Source organism: Manis pentadactyla, chromosome 12, assembly GCF_030020395.1.
Source record: "Manis pentadactyla isolate mManPen7 chromosome 12, mManPen7.hap1, whole genome shotgun sequence".
Lineage (NCBI taxonomy): Eukaryota > Metazoa > Chordata > Mammalia > Pholidota > Manidae > Manis > Manis pentadactyla.
The window spans coordinates 2,928,295-2,950,165 of record NC_080030.1 but is presented as its reverse complement, the minus strand read 5'-3'; the positions used below and the strand labels follow the sequence as shown (position 1 = coordinate 2,950,165).

General features: G+C 61.2%; 1 protein-coding gene across 9 annotated transcripts in view; it reads left to right on the top strand.

Moving 5' to 3' along the window:
- Positions 1-21,871, top strand: part of NFIC (nuclear factor I C) — a 63,015-nt gene that overhangs the window by 2,640 nt on the left and 38,504 nt on the right. For 5 of the 9 annotated variants that reach the window (XM_036890883.2, XM_036890881.2, XM_036890878.2 and 2 more), the window contains exon 2: positions 13,329-13,860. In XM_036890883.2, the coding sequence (XP_036746778.2) occupies positions 13,329-13,860 (532 nt within the window). Of the gene's footprint in view, positions 1-4,535; positions 4,691-13,328; positions 13,861-21,871 lie in introns of those variants that run through there. The other 4 variants (XM_036890888.2, XM_036890886.2, XM_036890884.2 and 1 more) reach the window with 1 other exon arrangement.

The following is a 21,871-nucleotide window of genomic DNA, read 5'->3' as shown; positions in this document are numbered from 1 at the left end:
ACCCCACGTGCATGTGTGGCGGTTAGGGGGTTGCCGGTGCGTGAGGAACTGTGTCGTGTGGCCGCGTCCCAGGGGACAGTGGGATGTCGCTGTGTGCGTGTGGCTGGGGCTGAGTGACTGTTCCTGGGGGTGAGTCTACACTCTCTCTCCCGCCCTCCCAGTTCCCTTTTTCCTGTACTGGGGCTACTGGGTGGGGGGCGGGTGTTTCCTCTCCCTTGCCGAAGCTCTCTCCTTTCATCTCACCCCCACCCCGTCTCCTTCCCCACTTCCCCCTGCCTAGAGGTCCCCCATCTGCGCAGCCCCAGGTAGTCCGGGCTTGAGGTTCGGGCGCGAGGTGGCGCCGGGACGCGATCACTCGGTGGCGGGGACGTCTCCGGCCAGGGGCTGCGCGTGCGCGAGGCCCTGCCCCGGAGGGGGGCGGGGCGGCGGGAGTACCCCCGACTCTGCCGGGGAGGAGGTCCCGAGGGATGGCTGGTTGCAGAAGCCCCGGTCTCAGTCGCGGCCGGGGGGTGGCCAAGGAGACTCCCTCACCCCTGCACTGGGAGCCGCCCCGAGGCCTCCCTCCCAGCGCCCTCCCAGGATGGGCCAGACCGGGCGGTACAAAGTGTTGTTTTCTCCCCTCCAGGGGAATCCCCGCCGCACCCCACCCGCAGCCAGGGCGCTTTATATAATTTTCTAAATATAAAAGCCCCAAGGCTAGGCCCCAGTCTCTTTTTTCTTTAAACCTGCAATCCATTTTGGGGGGTGGTTTGGGAAGGGTTGGAAAAGGGGCCCCACAAAACAGGGATACATCCGCACAACCCTTAGGGTCACATAGACCCTGGCAACCTACCCCCTCGGGCCCCTCCCATGCCCACTGCCAGCCGCAGACACAGCACCCCCATCTGTGTGCTTAGACACACCCAGCCGGTCCTGCACAGCGCTGGCCCTGTCCCACCTGTCACCTGGCGCACAGTGGGACACATTTGTGTGCAACATTCACGAGCACACACCGTCATGGCACCCACAGAGGTACACACGCAACCGCACACAGACACACTCACAGGCTGGTACTTGCACTTATAGGGGGTTGGGGGGACCACCCCATCCTGCCCTCCCCCACCTCCATGTCCCAGCTGCCTTTCTGCAGGGACTGGGGAGCAAGAAACCCAGCTCCGGGGGGTGGATGGGGAAGCTGTGGGGGAAGAGCAGGGGTGTGCCATGTGGGGTGTGTGTGAGTGTGTGACTGTGCTCATGGTTGTGTGTGCACTTGTGTGTGAGTCTGCATGAGTTGGTGTGGGTGTCACGTGTGTGCTGGGTGAGCGTGCGTGCTCCTCGCTGAGGAGAAATTTGAGGCGGGGTGTGGGGAAGTCCGGGGGGTGGGGGCCTGTGTTCATGGTGATCTGTGTGCTGGTGCTGCGTGTGTGTGTCTGCACCAGCCCTGGTGTCGTGTTCCACCCTTACTTCTCAAGACCCAGGACCTTTTCATCGCTGCCTAGAACCTCAGTTTCTCACCTGTAAAGTGAAAACGCACAGGACCCCCACCAGCTGGGCATTCACAGGCCTGGCAGGGCCGCATCCTCCCGTCTGGGTGTGGTAGCTTGGGGTCACAGTGCACGCTCTGACGGGTCCTGCCTGAGCTGTGAGTTCCACTCGCTGTTGAAAGTTTGCTTTTTAATTACACAAGCCATTCATGAACATCTAAAGAGGGTACAGAAGCACTTGGTAAAAAGGGAGCTTTGCTGCTCACCCCCACACTGTTTTCATCCCGCTTTGTCTGAGCAATTGCTCATGTAACAAATGCATATTCCTGTAAAGGATACATGTATATTCTTTTAAAAAGTATCTCAATGAGATCCTGAGGCTACAGGGTGGATGTGGGGGGGTGTTTCTCAAGTGGGGGGAGGTCCTGCCCCCACCCCCGGGACCCTGGGCAACGTCACACTGGGGGTGCTCCCGGAATTGAGTAGGTAAGATCTGGGGGTACTGCTCAGCGTGCCGCAGCACCCAGGCCGCTTCTCACAGTGTGGAGCCAGGCAGGTGGGGAAGCCCTGGTTTACAGCCTGCCTGCCCCGTGCGGGTCCTGCCAAGCTAGCTCCCCACATGTGGTTCAAATTGTTGACATTAGCCCTATAGGGGGGCAGTCAACACCTTGTGCATCTGTATGTGAGTTACACACAAGCCCGAGAGTGAATTATAGGGAGAGTGCATTTTTATTTTTTAACAAATGAACTAAATTATGCTCCAGGGTGCCAGGAGCTAAGTCAAGTGCCTGCTTCTGGGCCCTTATACCCACAGGCTCACATCTGCCTATTGCTTTTTTAGGGAACCACTAGGTGCAAGGCACATTCTGGTCCCCAGGACGTAGGAACCATTGCTACCCCTTTTCACAGAGGGGGAAGCTGAGGCACAGGGAGCTTAGCCGCTGCTGGAGAAGCACCTCAGCTGGTGTTGCTGGGCCTACTGTGTGCACCGCAGGGGCTTCCCCCCACACCCACCCACCCGCGCCTCCGGAACTGGAATTCCTTACATATGTACCAGTTCGCTTCTCTCTGTGAACTTGCAGAACGTTCTACCCAACCCACAACAATATTAACAGTCTTCACACACAGTATCTCAAGGGCCCGATCTCCCCAGCCTTCTGTTGTTACCATTTTGCAGGTGTGGAAACAGGTTCTGAGGGGGCTTTCCGCCCGCTGCAAACTTTACCTTCCAAGGGATCAGACGCTGCCACTGGAAGGTTGCAGGGAGGGCAGGGATGGGTAGGCAGCCCGGGCGGGGCGTCACCTGGGAGAATGCTGGCGAAGTCAACTTGAACTTTTCAGTGTCTGTGAACTGGGAAGTCTGTCCTCTACGTGTCCATGGCATTCTTTAAATAATAAAATATTGCTTTATGGTATATTGGCACTTGGATTCCTAGACACTGCCTCACTCCACGCCTCTTGGGGTTTTAAAAGCCCCCTACCAGTGCACAGTGGGGTTTTAAGAAAACATTTGTAAAGTGTCTCTGTGCGCTAAGCACTGTTTGAATAACATCACCCTTGGGCGGCTGGGAAGGGGGAAGCCGCAAGGCCTGAGAACATGTGCTCCCTCCTAGTTCAGTCTTGGGGCCCTGGGCCAGTGGCTTCCACAGTCTCTGGGCCTCAGTTCCCTCCCCTTAACATGGGAGAATGACAGGGTCCCTGGCACCTTCCGTGCCCCCTGAGCACAGGGCAGCCGCCCCAAGTGGGCGAGAGGGTATCATTTGGCCTCAGGACACTCAGAGAAACATCAGAATGGCCAGGCTTTCTAAGAATGTCTCCATGCACGTTTGACAGAAGGTCAAGGCTCTGCCTAGTGTCACTGTCCTTTGCACACCAGGCCCTTGGGGCCCGGGGAGCAGTGTTAGTCCCCTGTACTGTGGAGCACACCGTGAGAGGAAGCACAGGCCACGCTGCCCAGTCTGGGAGGCGGGAGGGAGGGATGCGGCAGCCCTCACCTCCTGGTGGAGGATTCGGGGAGTGAAGCGGCACAGAGTTGAGACCAGGGCCACCCGGGAGCCCCAGGGGCTCAGGCTGAGGCGGGGGCAAGGCCATACCCAGGTATTCCAGAGGGAGAACAGCAGAGCTTAAGAGCTTTGAGGTCGCCTGGCTCCAAGCCATTGCGTCTGCCTCAGTTTCCAAATTTGTGAAATGGGCACACTGCTGGGGTCAGGAGGAATCACTGGACATGCAGGGAAAAGGGTGCAAGGGTTTATCCGGTCAACCTGAGGTTCTAGGGTGCCGGGGAGACCTCTAGGGGGCCGAAGCCCCCATCCCCAGTCTCCCGTGGGTGTTGGCAGAGGAAGAGCAGATTCCTGGTGGCTCCCCGGCTCGCTGGGACCCTTCTGGCCAAGGTGGGGTGGCAGTTGCAGCCAAACCTCTCTGTCCGGGGGCTGCAGCCTTCGAATGGCTCCGGGGGAGCAGGGGGAGAGCGTGCCGTGGGACCCCGTCTGCGGCCGTGCACCCCTGTCGTACATCTTTAAGGGGAAAGGCGCGCTCTGGCGCCGGGCCTCTGCACACGTCACTTCTTCATTCTTTCCCTCCCCCCACCCCACCCCCCTGGCTCGTTTCTCCAACTTCCCGGCCAGCTCAGGGCGGGTTGGAGGTGGGGGGGTGTCTAAAAAAAATCCAATCTCTAGCCCCCCCAAATAACGTCTAGCAACAGCCCAGCGCCCCCTCCCCGCTTGGCTCGGTTGGGCGGCCCGAGGACCCCGCCTTGGCCCCGGCGCGCGCGCGCCCCGCTGGTCCCTGTCCTGCGGCCGGACCCCGGGGCGGCTGGCGTTCGTCCCCAGCGCAGCGATGGGGGTGCAGGAGGCATGGGGCGGGGGAGCGGCTTCCCTCCGTTGCTCGCGCTCTTTTTTTCCCTCGTTTCTTTGAAAGTTGGATGCGGCGCGGTGGGAGGGGAAGGAGATGGGGGGAGGGGGGAGGCTGGCCGAGGGAGGAGAGACAGAGACACGGAGAGACAGAGACAGGAGGGCAGAGGGAGGGGGCGGGAGAGGGAGCGGGCGCCGCGCGCGGGGAGGGAGGAGGCGGCCGGGGGAGGAGGCGGCGAGCAGCGCGCCGGCCGCGGCCGCGGGGCGGGGGGGGGGGGGGCTGGAAAAATGACTCAGTAAGTTCCGCGCGCCCGCTCCGGCCGGCCTGCGCCTCCCGCCGCGCCCGGGATGTATTCGTCCCCGCTCTGCCTGACCCAGGTACGCCCCCCGCCCGGCCCGCGCCCCGGCCCCGGCCCGCAGCCGGGGCGCCCGAGGAGGCGGGACCAGGGCCGGTGGCCCTCGCGCTGCCCGGCCGGAGGTCCCCGCTACGGGCCCGGGGACCCCAGCCCCGACCCCACACACACACACACACACCCCGACGCCCAGGACCTCTGCCCCGCGCCGGCCCGGGGGTCTCTGTGTGCACCAGGCAAGACGCGCGCCCCGGTCGCTCCCGGGAAGGTCTGGGGGCGCCCCGGAGAGGCCACGGCTCGGCTCTGCAGGACCCCCGCCTAGAGCGGGGCTGCCCCAGCGGGCATGGAGGGGGCTCTGGCCGGACTCCTGGACCCCCGGCACTCTGGAGGAGGGGTACCCCTCAGATGCATTCCCGTACACCCCCAGGTGGTGCCCCGCACCCCAGCCCCGGGCCGCGGTTCCCCCGATTATTGGCCCACGTGTGCGCAGAGGGGGAGGGGGCCCGCGAAGTTGGAGGCGCCAGCGGCGGGGGAGGGGGTGCGCTGCGTCCCGGCTCAAGCTCGCGCTTCCCCTTCCCGGCACCCCCCAACACGGTCCCCAGATTTTCGCCGCATCGATTCTGGCTTCTGGAGCAGCCGCCGCCGCCGCGGGAGGAGCCAGGAGGCCGGCGTGCGGGGTCTGGTCGGGGCGCTGCGGTGCTGCGGACGCCCTCGCCGGCCCGGCACCTGTCCCTGCCCCCACCCGTCGCCTCTCACCCCTGGCCGCGCTCCCGGGCCCCCGGCTGAGCCCTTGTGCGGTGACCCAGGGGGTGTGTGGGGAAGGGGCTGCTGCTCCTGCCCCCGGCCGCGCCCTGGGGGCTCCTTCCCAAACCCAGCCTCCTCTGGGCACCCCCCACCCCAGGTCGGCCGGTTCTGCTTTACAGCTCTGTCTCCGTGCCCTTGCGTCTTTAGGCTCACGGGGTTCTGGCCTCAGTTTCCCTTGAGGTGACAGGGAGCTGAGGCCGTTTCTGGAGACAAGAGGCAGCGTGGCCTCCAAACAGTCAAGCGCTGGGCACCTGGGAGGCGGGAGCCCAGGCGTCCTGGGAAGCACCACATGGGGAGCACATGGATGCCCAACTTGGGACCCAGAGATGGCCAGACTCTGCTGGGAGTCTCCCCCAGCCGTGATCTCGGGGTCTCCCTCATTCACAGTAGGGTCCTTCTCACGGACCACCCATAGCCACCGCTCGGGAATTCCTGGCTCCCCAGCAGGGAACGTGAGGGCCGGTGTGAGGGGTCTCAGGCTTGTCTACCCGTGATTCCTCAGGTGACCTTGGGCAAGTCCCTGACCCTTTCCAGGCCTCTGTTTCCCCTTCTGCGCCACTCTGTGTGTGTTGGGTGGGGGGCCCTGAGGCAGTCTTCCCTGGCTCTCCTCAGCCTCTCAATTGCCCTGAGCTCCCCGAGTACACCTAGGGTTCTGGTCAGGGTTGCTGTGTGACCTTGGACCTCCTAGTCTCTGGGCTTTAGGGGGTGGCCTGGGTGGCTCTGGGTGCACCCACCCCCAGTGCCCTTCCCGCGCTCACCAGCTCCCTAGAGCCACACGGGGAGGCTGAGCTGGTGGGGGGGAGACTACCCCAGGCTAGGAGGCTGGAAGGCCGCCTTTTGACACTGCGCCCTGGAATTCCCCCGGCAGAGCCGCTCCGCCTGGGAGACAGGCCTGCGTCCACGTTGCCGCTGAGAGGGGGTGGAGGCGAGAGGCAGAGCCCTGGCATGGCCCAAAGCTCCCGCGCTGGCTGGGCCGGCTTTCCCCAGGAGCAGGCCAGGGATCAGCCAGGCCGGCTGCCGGTGGAAACCGAGCAGTCGGAAATATGGGAGCTGGCCGCGTGCAAGAGACCTGTGGGGGGGGTACAGCCCGAGAGCCCTTCGCGAACGTGGGGTGCAGTGGCCCAAACACCGAGTCCCCTCCTCGGTCCGTGCTCCCGTGTGCCCCCCACCCTGGACAGGAGTCCTGGGACCCCCTCATGCTCCTGGCTGCCTTAATTTAGTGCTGTCCCTGAAGCTTCTTGCAGACCTGATCTGGGGTCTCGTGCAGGATCCCCACACTTGGCTGGCTGGCTCTGTCTCTCTAATCACGTCCCCCACCCCATTTTTCTCCATCTTGATCTCTCTGTCACTGCCTCCCTGCCTCTGTCTTTGCTGTCTCTCTCTCTCTCTGTCCTTGCTTCTGTCTCCCACCTCTTCCTCTCTGTGTCTCCCGTACTCCCCCCGTCTCTCCCTGTCTCCGTCTCTGGGCTCCATCTCCCCTACTCATTTGACAACCTTAGTCCATCCTAAATTAGCTCCCTTGAACCGATCTGACCAGGGTGCTCCCTGGAGCTGAGAGGGGTGGGGATGGGAGACTAGGGCAGCTCCTGTGCCAGCCCGCCTGTGCCCGCCACCCTGCCCACCCAGGGGGGCCCTGCCAGCAGCGTGGAGGATTCTGGGAGCCCGTTCCTGTGTCAATGGTGATTCAAGCTCTCTTCACTTTTACTCTTAAGAGGAACTGAGTGGAGCAGCCGTTACTTCCATAAATCCTGCCGGCGGGAAGGCCAGCCTCCCCGCGCTTGGGCCTCCCTCCTGCCTCCCGCCCGCCCGCAGCGGCCGCCACGTTAGTTATTCCGGGTTTGGGGCCAAATCCCTCTTGGCTGCAGTGCCCAGGATTCCCTGGGCGAGGCCACAGCGCCTGCCGCCAGGGCCCCTCCCTCATTCATTCATTCTTTCCTTCATTCCTTCAGCACTTCCTGGGGGTGGTGCTCATCTCTGCCTTTTCACCACGGGGAGACTGAGGCAGAGAGCAAGATTCCACCCCGCACCCCACTTTTGTTGTTTGATTCAATCTGTCTTGGTTAAGCACCTCCTATGAGCTGGGTGCGGGGGAGGGGCAGGAGGCAGTGAGGCTTAGGCCTGGGATGGGCTCTGCCAGGTCAGGGGCCCCCAGCACCTCAAGACCAGAGAGGGTCAGAGCCTGCCTGGAGCGGCACAGCGTTGCTGGCGAGGCTGGGGCTTGGGGTTGCTTCCCACCTGGCTGTGTAGCCGGGCCTGTGTGCTCCCCATGCCCACTCATGGCCTAACGGCCTGTGGCTCGCTCCTGTGGAAGGTGTGACCTCATGCCGTCTCTCCCTTTTCCAGCCCCCTCTCTGTGTCTCCCCCCCTTCTCTGCGGCGGAGGTACCTCTGCGCCAGGGCCAGGCGCCTTGTAAATCACGAAGCTGGGATTCTGGCCGAGTCAGCGTTCTCTCTCCCTCTCTCTGCCTCTCTCTCCATCTCTCCCTCTCTCTCCCTCTCTCTCTCTCTCTGCCTAAGCCGCCCACCCTCCCTGTGTGGCACCACATGGGTGGGAACTGCCACAGTGACCTGAGACCCCTGCCCCACACAGCCCTCGCCCAGGAATGCTGGTGTTCCCACCAACCTCGGGGTGTGTTGTTGCTTGCAGTTCACAGGGCCAGGCCCCCTGGGTCCTCGCTGACACCACACCTCTGAGGACACAGCCCTGCCCCTCTTTGGATGTGCCCAGGGGGGTCTCTGCAGACACAGGGTGACCTCAGGTGCATGCGGAACGTGGCCAGAAGGCTCAGAATGGAGTTCTCTTTCCAGCTGTGTGACTCTGGGCAGGTGACTTAGCCTGTCCGTGACCTCTAGTCTTCAGTTCCTCGGCCGCCTTGGGATTCAGGGGGGCAGGACACCTCTGTGCTGATGCTCAGTGCAGGGCCTGCACACAGCAGGTGCTCATAAACACCTGTTGCATGAGTGGATGAATGGCTCTGCCGGTCGAGAGAAGGCACTGCAGTCTTTCTGAGCCTGGGTCTCTCACCACACAAAATGGGGAGCATAATGGTCCTGTCCTTGGACACTTTCACCCTTAGCTTGGTGTCCGGTATACAGTAGGTGCCAAATAAGAGCAGCCGAGATTCTGGTTGTTGCTAAGCTAGTAATTGGATTCAACACCCGTGGGCATTTCCCAATTTTGTACACTTGCTCAGCATGAGCCCGGCCCTGGGCCAGATGGTGGGGACAGTAGTGACCAGGCAGCCCTCAGCCCCTGACCCCAGAGGGTTTGTTCTCGGGTTTTCCTCCCTGCCCAGCCCCGTCCCAGGTCTCCCTGACTTTGGCTGGATGCAGGTGGGTACAGGATCAGGGGTAACTTCAGCAGAGAAGGAGAGTCCCCTCAGTGGCCAGGAGGCCAGGGTGCAGTGAACATAACAGAGCCAGCCCGCACCTGGAGGGGCTGCAGCCTCGGGACGAGGGGACGGACAGGACCCACTTCGGCTTTGGCTGGAGTGGGCCTTCTGGAGGAGGAGGTGGCATGTGACTTGGGACTGAGCAGGGGAAGGGACCACACGGGATTCAGAGAGGGCATGCGGGGTGCAGAATGGGCACTTTGGGGGGGGGTGTCCCAGCAATGGGGCCAGGACACCCGCTCGGGGACCTGGCAGTGGGGCTGAGGCATCACAGCTGCACGGGCCTGGGAGCAAGTCCCAGCCTGGCTCCTTCCCGGCTCTGGGACTTTGCACGGTGGCTTCTGTGCTCCATGCCTTCACCTCCTGCTCCGGAGACTGGGCACAACAGTAACTCCTGTTTTACAGAGTTCAAAGCTGAATAGATGCTCAGCCTCTGAGAGGCGCTCCCTGGACCCCTCCTCATCCTCCTTGGATGCCACGGCACAGGGAGGGAAGATCGGGGTTCAGACGCGTGGACCCTTGGGCAGGAAATTTCTGCTGTCTGGACTCAGTTTACCCAAAGGCCTCCCCGAGACCTGCAAGGCCCTGCAGGCCAGCCCCCAAACCTCCCTCCCTTCACCCGCTCTTCTCTCCCTCCCACTCATTCTGCTCCAGCCACACAGCCCCAGGCTGTCTTCCCTGCCAAAGCTTTAGGGGTGGTCCCACCCCAGGGCCATTGTAACGACTGTCCCCTCCAAGCTCCTACCCTGGACTGTCACCTATCAGCTCTTCACTCAAGTGTCCTCTCTTATGAGAGACCCTCCCAGACCACCCCCAGGCAAAACACTGCCTCTAAGGGATCCCCGACTCCGTCAGACACCTTTACATTTCTTCAGAGCATTTGGTCCAACCTGATGTTATATTATAGACTTGTGTGCGTGTTTCTCCATCCCTTCCCCAGATCCGGATCTGGGGGACGGCCCAGCCCAGGTTACTGTTGGGTCCCCAGCACCATGCATGGATCTGGCACACAGCAGACATTCAGTAATGTCTGTTGAACAACTGAATGAGTCTCTCCCTCATTAGATAAGCACTGTTCGGTAGGCTAGGATGCTCTAAGCTTGGGGGAAGGAGTTAACTCTAGGTTAGGAATGCTTATGTGGGTACCAGATGGGCCTGTGTTTGAATATGAGCTCTGCTGTTTGCCACTTAACCTGGAGGAACTGACATTGGAACTGGGGCTTTGAAGGATGCATAGGAGTTTGGGATAAGCACTTAGGAAGTGGATAAGATAGATTCTCCAATAACGTTTGTTGAATCACTGAATGAAGAAGAGAGAATCCTTCCTGGAAAACCTTTGGTTTGGGAATTGGGGTTTCGTGTCCAGGTTGGGGGCCCTGTGGTATCAGAGTGAGAGGGCAGAGAGGAGCGCAGGGTCCAGCAGAGGCTTGGCCTCAAGTGTCTACTTCCCAGCTGCTGCCCTCTTTGGCCAACAAGTCCCAGTGGGCCAAGTGGGGGTTTCTGGGAAAGGCTTAGCCTTGCTCCCTCCCCCAACCTTACATCTCTGCTGACCAGGGCAGTGGACAAGCCCCCCAGGCCCCTGACAGGCTGCAATGTCCCTTTCTGCACATTGTACAGAATGAAGCTGAGGCCACAGGGGGAAATGGAGACCTTTGTCACCCAGGCTCATTCCTTCACAGAGTCACCTGGCCATGAGTGCCTCAACCCCAGGCCTCAGGGTTGTCTGGGAGCTGAACTCAGAGACCCCCAGCTTGTGTGGGCCAGGAAAGGCTGCCTGGAGGAAGGGACATGAGACAGGGCTTTGAGGGATGTGTAGGAGTTTGGGGGGATTCTCAGCGTCTGGCTCGTCTGTCTCCATTGCCTGATCAGCCATTGAGGACATTGGGAGGGGCCTGGGGAGGAGGCTTTGGTTGTCACAGGTCTCGTGGGACAAAGAGAATGCCAGGCCTGCCTCTCACCTGGCCTGGCCCCTGGGGGAGGACGGGGCAGCAGGTCCATGACCCAGTTACAGACTGTTTGTCTTCCTTCCTCCAGGCCCAGCCGGGGTCACCGGTGACGTGGGCACCCGCCCCTTTCCACCTCCCTGGCACCTTTTCCCAGAGAAGGAGGGTGGTTTCAGGGAGCGGGGAGGGGCTCAGAGCGGGGGAGGGGGTTCAGACAGGGGAGGGGCTCGGAGAGAGAGAAGGGTTCAAGGAAAGGAGCACGGGGACCGCGGCCCCCCCGGCCCACACCCAGCTGCCCCTCCCCAGCCTCCTCTTATCGCCACCCCGGTGCGCAGCAGGCCTTGGGTGGGAGCCATGGTGTCCACACTGCTGCCCTGGCCTCCTGCCACCCTGGTGTCCCCTCCACGGGGGCAGCGACCCGAGCCTCTATCAGTTCCCCTCCCCTGCCTTCTGTGGCCAGGTGGCCTGGGCTCTGGGCCTGACTGCAGACAGCTGTGTGGCCCAGGTCGAGTCGCTCCCCATCTCTGGGGTTGGCAGGTCGGGTGGCACTCAGCACAGGAAAGCCACCGTGAGGCTGGGCAAGGGACCAGCCTGGGACAGGCCCCCCCAATCCTCCCTCTGCGTCAGCACGTCAACCAGGGTGGACAGGAGGGCAGCAGAAAAGGGCCCCAAGGTCCAGTCCCTGCCACAACTGTTCCAGTGACTCACACTTGGGGGCATGGGGGCACCTCGGAACGGGGAGCTGGGCTGGCACAAGCCAAGCCCCAGCATGCCCCACCCTGTGAGGGTGGGAAGCTATTTTCAGAGCCTCAGTAATAGGTGAGATCTGAGGTCACCCCCCTCCCCCAGCACCCCACAGCCAGTGGAGCCAAGCAGGGAAGGTGCCCTGAGTGGGGGGCCCTGGGCATCCAGGCCTGGAGGTGGGACTGGGCCGGCCACATCCAGCCAGAGGACAGACAGCCTGGAGCAGCTGTTGGCCACTCCCGCTCGGAGAACACGCTGTTCTCACAAAGGGCCTGACGGCCTCTTGGCACCCCAGGTCCTGCATTCTCATCCTCGCCCAGGCCCTGAGACCCTGCAGGACCCAGGCCAGGTCTCCTCCCCTCCCAGGGCACAGCCTTAGTTTTCCCATCAGGCAGGTAAGCCACCAAAATAACAGCGGTGTCAATAATAACGATAGCCTGAAACAGCCTTTTGAGAGCTGGGAGAATAATGGGGTTCGTGTGCCAGGGAGCACCACTACCCCTATTCTGGAAACGCAGTGCGGCCCAGGCCAGAGTGGAGGGGGGAGCCTGGATTTTTCTCCTCTGCCTTTCTCTCTCCTGGGCCCTCTCTCTCCCTGAGGCTGGGAGACCGGGTCCCAGGTTGTCTGCAGGTTCGGTCCCCCTTGCTGACAGATGGGGAGAGTAAGGCCACCCTCGCACCCCCATGGCAGGGCCAGGCACCTCCCATGGCCCCACATTGCTCTCAGAGGGACCCACCTGGGTCTGCTCTGGTTCTCGGGGTGAAGCCCAACGGGAGTGGGCTCCACGCGCCTCATGATCGGGTCCTCTCGGGGCCTCGGTCTCATCGTCTGTAAAACGGGGGCTGTGGGTAAGGCACGATGGGGTGGGCATTTAAGTCACATCTAAGGCCAGGACTCCAAGGGTCCCCAGGCTGCTGTTCTTCCGTCTGTGGATGGGGTCTGTGGGGGACAGAGTAGGGTAAACTGGCCTCCTAGGGCCCCTCTCTCCATGTGAGACCCTCCATAGCTGAGCTCCCCTTTCGCAAGTACACTCTGGCCTCCTGCCTCGGGCCTCGGCTTCACCGGCCCCTGTAGCAACTTTCTCTGCCGATGGTGGGCCTGAGAATCTAGCCCCAAGGGACAATCTCTGAGCCTGCTTTCTCCTGTGACTGTGGAGCACCCATTGGCTGCTGGGCTCTGCTCTCAACATTGCTGCTCACATTCTAGTTCAGGTGTTTGCAAACTACAGCCCTAGGGCCGCCTTTGGTTTGTGTAAATAAAGTTTTATTGAAACCCAGCCATGCCATCATTTACATCTCATCTGTGGCCAAGGGGCAGAATGGAGTGGTTACAACAGACTGAAACGTTCAGCCTCTGAAATGCTTGCTGATGCCAGTCTGGTCTGCAAAGCATGTCAGAGAACGGGTGGCCTGTAACAGCTGAGGCTCCCGGGCTCACCTTTCCGCACCCTCCGCCTGGGGCCCTTGGCCCACCCCGTCTGCCTGCTGGGTTCAGGACAGTCCCCTGTGCCTCGGCCTGCACCTCCTGGCTTCCCCAAGGCTTAGGTCCCCATCTGGGCAGTGGGCTCTCGCCAGTCCCCCGTGAGCCTCTGCTGGGTCTCCTGTGACCCTCGGTTTGACCCAGGAGGTGAAAGGTCTGCAGAGGCCCTGCCCACCTCGCCTGGCTCTACCCGCCTCATGGGTTTGCCAAGGGGTGCCCGGGCCTCAGCCCTCTGGGCCCAGCAGTGGGTCCCCAGTCCCCGGTGCCCCCTGACCTCTGGCCTCTCCCCCCCACCCCGCAGGATGAATTCCACCCGTTCATCGAGGCGCTGCTGCCTCACGTCCGCGCCTTCGCCTACACCTGGTTCAACCTGCAGGCGCGGAAGCGCAAGTACTTCAAGAAGCACGAGAAGCGGATGTCGAAGGACGAGGAGCGGGCGGTGAAGGATGAGCTTCTGGGCGAGAAGGCCGAGGTCAAGCAGAAGTGGGCGTCGCGGCTGCTGGCCAAGCTGCGCAAAGACATCCGGCCCGAGTGCCGGGAGGACTTCGTGCTGGCCATCACCGGCAAGAAGGCGCCGGGTTGCGTGCTCTCCAACCCTGACCAGAAGGGCAAGATGCGCCGCATCGACTGCCTGCGCCAGGCTGACAAGGTGTGGCGGCTGGACCTGGTCATGGTCATCCTCTTCAAGGGCATCCCGCTGGAGAGCACGGACGGCGAGCGCCTGGTCAAGGCCGCACAGTGCGGCCACCCGGTGCTCTGCGTGCAGCCGCACCACATCGGCGTGGCGGTCAAGGAGCTCGACCTGTACCTGGCCTACTTCGTGCGTGAGCGAGGTGAGCCGGAGCCGGGGTGTGGCGGTGTCGCGGGAGGGCGCATGCCAGGCGAGGGCCCGAGGAGACGGGGTGCTTGGAGGAGGGCCTGAGGGGGGCGGCAGGCTCTGGAGGCATCGCGTGGAGGATGAGACCCTGTCCCAGAAGGTCTGAGTGGCAAGAAACAGCCATGCCAGGAACACGTGGGTGAGGACAGCAGCGTGACTGATGTGCGGGGAAAGCTGGGAGGGTGCTGGGGTCGCACACTGTGAACACCAGTTCACTGACCCTCAGACCTCCAGCAAGGCCCAACAAGCCCCACGCTTGTGCCCAGTGGGAAGCTGGGGTGCTGTGTGACTTTGGCTGGGCCGTCACCCTCTCTTGTCCTCAGGGTCCCCTGCTTTGGCCCTTTCAGCAAGTGCTTCCTGCTGAGACCAGCAGGGTTTGTGAGGGTCGGGGGAATAGCGATCCATGGCTGCTTCCTGGAGGAGGAGGCAAGGCTGAGCCGAGCTCTTGCGGGACGGCTGGGCAGTGCTGAGCGTGGGGGTTCCAGGGCATCAGCAGCCGGGACGGAGATGCGGAGGCCGGATGCGTGGTCCAGCCTCTGGCATCTGCGGCCCTGCCCGCTCCTGCGTCTGTGTCTGGCCTCAGGGTCCCCCGCCTATCAAATGGGGACACGGGAATTGGCTGAGGCCGAGCGTGTAGCGTGTACGTGTTAAAGGCCGGCCTGCCGCGTGGCGGGTGTCAGCTGTGACTCTTCACCCAGTGGGCACCCGGCACACGCCCCACACCCCACCATGCCCAGGCTGAGTCGTGGGGTGGCCTGAGGGCGTCAGATGGGCGCAAACCCAGCCCTGGCCCCTGAAGACCCGGCCCTTTGCTGACCGTGGAACGTGGCGCCTGCTGCCGTTCTGTGCCTCTGCTTCCCTTCCTCTTTACAACCAGTCAGCAGCCCTGTGGACGCCTCCGATGGCCTAAGGATTAGATGGGGTCCTGCGGCTCCATGTCTCCAGGGCGTGTGGGAGGGAGAGCCGGACTAGCCGTGACCTTGATTCCTTGACCTCCACCCCACTGCCCCTCCCCCACCAATTAGCAGCTGGCAGCCTTCCCAGTCACGGAGGCAGAGGGGTGGACAGGGTGACCCCTGGGCAGGGGGCCGCGGCGGCCTTGGGGGCTGCAGCGCTCAGAGCGCGCAGGCCCAGCCCTGCCCCCACCTCCTCCGAGCTGAGCTGATAAAATTTTGAAGCGAGTTTTCTGCCTGCGTCAGCGCGATCCGCGGGCGCCTCCCCTCCCCCAGCTCGCCCCCTCCCCCCCGGCTCAGCAGGCAGGCCAGGCCTCCGGGCCTCCCCAGACACCTTCGTGTCCGGCTGCCGCGCCTTTGCCGGCCAGTCTGGTCAGCCTCCTCGCCTGAGGGCGGAGGAAGGTCAAGGCTGCACCCTCGCCTGCTTCCAGCCGCTCCATCTTCCCAGGGGAGTCCCTGCTCAAAGCGGCCCCAGCTGACCCAGCCTCCCCTGGCCTGGGGGTGAGGGTCAGGCGTGCAGGCTGGGCCTGGATCCCAAGCCCCCTCAGCCGCCTGCTGGCTGGGTGATACAAGACAGGTCGTCGACCCCTCCACATCCTTCCCTTGTCTCTAAAGCGGGATAGCCGGTGGGAATGCTGGGTACTCAGCAAACAGTCCTTACGGGGGCGTGAAGACAAGCGCCAGGCACAGGGGGAGGTCTCCGGGGACCATTATTGTTTCTAACCATATCCTCCTCATTATGGTTAAGATTTCCCATGTCCGTGCCTTGCCCTGCCGTTCTCTCTGTCTGGAATGGCGGTCCCTTATGGAAAACTCCTGCTTACACTTCAAAACCCCAAATCCTAGCTCCCCTTTCTCTCCGCTAGGCATTTTTTCTGAGGGCTTAGCAAGGCTTTACTATTCTCACAGCAGCCCCATGAGGCAGGAATCCTTGTACCCATTTTACAGATAAGGAGACTGAGGCCCAAAAGGGCCACACAGCCACGAGGGGACAAAAGTGGGGTGTGGATGAAGGTTCTGCTGCTGACACCCCCCAGCCCTGCACCCCAGATAGTGGGAGAGAACGGGTGCAGATTGTGGTGTGCAATGTGGGCATCCCATTCGTGTGGCTTGGCCACCTCCAAGCTGGGCTGTGTTCTAGGTTCCCACCAGCCAGCAAAGGCCTCACCCAGGGCCCCAGGTGGAGTCTGCCCTCGGGACCCCGTCCCCATTTCGGGCCAGAGTTAAGTCTCTGTTCTCCACTGGGTGGGCGTCAGTCTGATAGCAGAGAGCGGCCACCCCCTGCTCCTCCCACTTTGCAGGTCCCAGGGCTCAGGGGGTCCTGACCTAGGCCAGAGCCCAGTGCCACTTGGATAAGCTCTGCTGGGAGGCCGCGGGCTTGAGGCAGAGGGTGGGGACGGGCCTTGGCTGGCCTCCAGGGGGTGTGCACGGTGGGTGCTGGGACACCCCACATCCTGAAATGGGAAGTAGGGCAGTTAAGGCATCAAAGATGGGGCCTGGGAACAGACAGGAGGCGGGCAAGAGGGGCAAACAGAAGCACGGACACAGACACGGGGAGACACAGACTCGCAGAGACACCACACACACCTGCCTCTCGGCCCTTCCCTGTCCTTGGACAAGGCCCAGCTCCCCCTGCCCCAGCCTTCCCATCTCTCCCAGGGGGTGCCAGGTGGATTGATGGGGCCACACCCCAAAGGGGAATCCCAGGCTCCCATCTTCTGGTTTATTTTGGGGGACAGAGGATGGAGGTCAAGCCGTGAAAGGTCCCTTCAGCACGGGGGCTGCCAGGCCAGCCAGAGCCCAGTTTTGAAACCCCTACTGAGGCCGAGTTGGCCACCCCAGGCATCCATCTGCAGCTATGGTGGCCATCAGGGCCCTGTTCCAGGGGCTGGACTCAGTGTGTGGCCTGGAGGACAGCTGGGGGACCGTGACAATGAGGAAACATGAACTCCTCTTGGGGCTGCTTGCTAAATGGGCGTGCTGTGGGGGGATGCGGAAGCTGACCGTGCAGGCAGGGAGGGCCTCTCTGAGGAGGTGACTTTTGAGATGAGGCTGGAAGGCAGTGACAAAGTCACAGGAGGCACAGCCAGTGCAAAGGCCCCTTGGCAGGAATGGCCCAGAGCAGGAGGCTGCCGGGAGGGTGGGACGGGGAGGCCAGGGCCGGGGAGCCAGGTGCCCTGCATTTGGGAAGGAGCCTGGACGAACCAGGGCCCAGAGAGGGAAACCGCCTGCCCAACCCTGCAGCCCAGCCAGGCCTCCCCGCCCCCCTCTGGCAGCCCAAGAAACCTGAGGCATGGGTGGGAGCCATGCCAGGCGGTGGGGGAGGGACTGCCAGGCCCGCCCGCTCTAGCAGCTGCCAGCCCGCCAGGACTGCCAGCCCAGATGGTGCCCATCTGCTGACGCGGCCGTGGGCCGGCCTCCGGTTCCCGCCTTGCGCGGTGCCAGCCTCCCGGAATGGCGCTGCGGGCAGGGGCCGGCTTGGGAAGCATGTAGCTGCCGGAGGGGCTTGCCAGGATGCCTGGGGCTAGGGGGTGGCCAGGAGAAACTAGGGGGTCCCCAGCCCCTCCTGGATGGAATTTGGAAGCAATAATGAGGACAGAGATAATAGTAACTGGTGGACTGAGCCGCCACCCTGGAGGGAGAGCCTGTTACCTACTTCCATGTTTCTGGAAAGGAAACAGGCCCAGAGACCATCAGCAGCTTGCCCAATCTCACACAGCTCTTGAGGCAGCACAGAATTAGAGCACCCCCCCTCAAGATCCTGAGGTCTTGAAACCCCTGAAAAGAAAAAATGTAAAAGCATTTTTGAGCTGGTCAGGTGGAACCACAGCCCTCCCTGTTGTGCAGATGGTAAAAAGAGTCGACCCAGGTCCCCAGTGGATAAACGGACGGGGAACAGTGAACCCCATGGAAGCCCCTGCTGTGAGCAACCCCTGGGCCGGGGTCCCCGTGAGTGCGCGTTAGGCTCGGATGGCAGGAAGGGGCCTGGTCTGGAGCGCGGGGGCCTGCGTGTGCTCCGCCCCAGGCTTGCTGTGTGTTTAGGGCAAAGCCCTGCTTTCTGTGGTCCGGGGTTTCTGGGAAGCTACAGGCAGGAAGGAAGGCCTTGTGGGACACAGAGGACCAAGCCAGGGCTGTTGAAGGGCCCCCTGCCTCCTCTGCACCCCCCATCAGTCTTCATCCACCCTGGTGGACAGGAGGGCATGTGAGGGCACCCATGTATGTGTCCACACTTGCTCCAGGCTGTGAGGTGCATTCCCATCTCCGAGCCTCAGTGTCCCCATCTGTAAATGTAAAGGATAAAAACTGTGCCCCCCTTTGAGGACTGGGGTCAGTGATCCTCAGAACGCACACAAAGGCTCTTGATAAGTGTTCAGTCTCTTCCCAGTTCTCTCTGCAGCCCTAGGAGGTGGGGTGTGGAGGGGACCTCCGTTCTGCTCAGAGACTCTGCGCCCCCTCTTTACCACCCAGTGAGCTGACAGGGGCCCCCTGTGGCCCGGAACAGGCTCCCCCCTGGAAGCCAGGCCACGTTGTCCTCGCCGGGTGTCCGGGAGGCAGATGGGTGAGGGGCTCCTGCCCACCGGCATTCCCCCAGGGCTGGGCAGCCACGTGTCGCGCCGTCTGTCTTTGAGGGGAAGGTGGCCGCATGGGTACAAGACCCAGACACCAGCTGATGGTGTATTTATAGTGACCGCAGGAGGTCTCTGCTCTTGGTTAGTGGGGACAAGGGCAGCAGGTGAAGGCGCTGCTCATCCCGTGGGCTGGGCGTCAGGAAGAGCTGGGTGCGGCCTGTAGCCTTGGGACGGCCCGAGTTCACATCCAGTAGCTCATGAGCCCCGTGACCTGCGGCAAGTGACATCCATTCTCCAGGGGTCAGTGTCCCTCCCTGTCAAGTGGGTGTAGGAATGGTGCCCACCTCCCAGGGCTGGGTAGGGAGGAACTGGTCGGACCTCGTGCAGAGTGCGACAGCAGGGCCTGCTGCACAGGCAGCACTTGAAAACGATCTGTTGCCTGAACAAGGAGAGACATTCTGACACCTGCACAGCATGGATGGACCTTGGAAACGTGGTGCTCAGTGAAACAAGTCAGACGTAAGAGGATGGACCCTGTCTGACCCACTCCTGGGAGGTCCCCAGAGGAGCCCCATCCACAGAGACAGAAAGTAGGCTATGGGCTAGGAGCTGGGGGTCAGTGTTTCAGGGGGGCAGAGCTTCCGCTTAGGAGGATGGAAAGTTCTGGAGACAGAGGGTGGGCACAGCTGCGGGGCGATGTGAATGTGCTTCGTGCCCCTGACATTTAGAAGGTGACTTTTCTGTTACTGATATTTTGCCACAATTTAAAACATGATTTGTTGGTAAAAATAAAGAGTAACACATTGTGTCATGCAATGATAAATAAATAACTCATACAAATAGTGTGGGCAGGGGTGATATAGTAACAGTTGCTACTGTGACTATCATCACTGTTCTCATTCCTGGGCTACCTCCCCGACTGTGCCCTCTGGCCAGCCGGGCAGCCGTGGGCACACTGGTGCCCATCACAGTGCCCCTATTCTGTAAAGTGAGAGCAGGGGGCGTCCAGAGGTGCAGACGAGGTCCCACCTATGAGCGTGTGCTGAGGGCTCCAGACAGGAGTGCTCCCGTGTCGGTCCGCCCTGCTGCGGACAGCCCACGCATGCACCCGTGCTGCACGCCTGCCCTGCGAGGTGAGCTCGTCTGCGCCGGCAGGACCCGGCCCTCCCAGGAGCCGGCAGGAGTGGGAGGCGTCACGTTGCACCTGTGGTGGCCACCCTGGCGTGGTGGGGCTGCAGTTGCCACCTTGGCCCTGTGCCCAGGGAGCCAGGGGGAGGCTGAGGGCAGCTAGGGACATGTCCGGGCCCCCACTTCCCAGACAGCTGCCAGGCCAGCCCCTCTCCCTGCAGCTGGGTGTGGGCAGGAAGTCACAGATGGTCAGAGTTGGTGAGGGATGGTGGGGGCACTTGGGGACACTGGTTATCTTGCCCAGACTGGGAAACTAAGGCCCAGAGAGGGGCAGGACATTGCCCGGGGCTGCCCAGTAAGGTCACTTCCTCTGGCCCTTTCAGTTCCATTTTCCATTCCAGGCTGACTTGGAGTTGTGTCAGGTGGGGCAAGGGGGTCCCTGGAACCTCAGGGTACATGACTTCCAAGTGGGAAAGGGGTTTCAAGGCTGGGGTCAGGGTGGGGGGGATTTTAGAATGCTGGAGCGAAGTGACTTTTAGATCCTCCCGGGGTGGGGGGGGGTAAGTTCTAGAATTTTCAGAGCTGGGGTGTTCACCCTCCAGGCAGTTCCAGAATTCTCCTGGGGGGGCTCCAGAAGGGCACAGTTCCCTGGAAAGACAGTGTGAGCCGCACAGACAATGCGACGTTTTCCTGGTGTCCACATTTGAAAGTGTAACCATACCGAGGAAATTAACTTCAACAAGGTATTCTGTTTAACCCTGGACTTCCAAAGTATCGTCGTTTTGATACATAGTCAATAAGAACGTGTTATCGAGGCCTTTTACGTTTTGTTTTTCATCCTAAGTCTTTGAAATTCGGTGTATGTTTTACCCGCCCGACCCGATTCCGGCCGCATTTTGGACACTTGTGACTGGTGGCTGCCGAATCAGGTCACTAGCTAGGCTCTAGAGCATCTGAATTCTAGAGAATTCCAAAGCAGATCTCAAATATCCCAATTCTTGGGTGGATTCTAGAACTCCCAGATTGGTTTCTTGAGAATCCAAGTGGTCTTAGGTCTTACCTGGGAGCTTTTGAATACAGGAAGGCAGGGTCTCCCACAGGCACTGCGGATACTGGGGCCCGTCATTATCTGGGGTCCATCCTGGGCACTGAGCGGCGTTGAGCAGCCTCCCTGGTCCCCTCGCACTTGATGCCAGGAGCTCCCCCAATTTTGATAACCACGGTCACCTCCAGACATCACCAGTGTCATTGAGACCCTCTGCACTAAGGGAAGCCTTAGAATTCTCTGAAGTGAGGTTATTTAACCATCCAAGAAACATTTCTAGACTCCTCCAAGCTGATTCCTTGATCTGGAATTCCTCAAGCATATTCTTGACCATCAAGGAACAGGATCAAGAATTTCCCGAGTTGGGTATCTGAGCGTCCAGAAGCAAGGTCCAGAATTCCTCGTGCTGGGCTTCTGAAAATTTCTCAATCTGGGTGCTGGAAGTCCTGGGGCTAGGTTCTAGAATTCTCTGAATTAGAGATCAAGGAAGCTCAGGTCAATTGCACATGTATGTGCCCAGAGCCCAGGTGACCAAGCAGACTACCTGAGAGAAGATCTGCAGGTGGGGGAGGAAGCAGATTTTCATTGGCTTGAAGCTCCTTCCAGACTGGCTGAGGCGGGGGCCGCCCTCTGGGGGACAGCCAGTTGGATGGGGACCCCAGGGTGGGAGAGGTGTCTGGGAACAGCTTGTGGGACTATGTGACTGTGAGACCCTAAAGCCAGAAATAAGAATCCAGACTTTGTTTAATCCCCAGTAAGTGTCTGTTGTTTATTGGATGTGGCCACATGGAGCCGTGGGTATGTTTCCAGAGGCCATTGTGGGGCCAGGGGACACCAAAGCCACTTCTAGACCAAGGTCAGCAAGGTGCTTAGTAGGTCCTCGACCCAAGGCAGTGGCTGTGATGGGCGACTGTGACACCTGGCCAGAGGCAACATTGTCTGTGGGTGTGTTTGGTGCCGGGGTGCATTTAAGGGAACTGCAGCAGTCTTGATGCCGTTACCAAGTTAAACCTTCAGTAAATGTTACGCACCGTTAGCACCATTTCATTTCATCCTAATCCCATGGAAGAAGGGATTATCATGAACTGCATTTAACAAATGGCAAAACTGAGGCCCAGAGATGTGAAGCTACTGGCCTGAGGTCGGACAGCCAAGAGGCAGAGTTGGAACTTGAACTGTGGTCTGGTAATGGAGAGCCCATGATGGTGCTCTGGGAAGGGGCTGCTTGGGGCATGTCCGGGACCTCCCCAGAATGTCCCAGGATCCCCACTT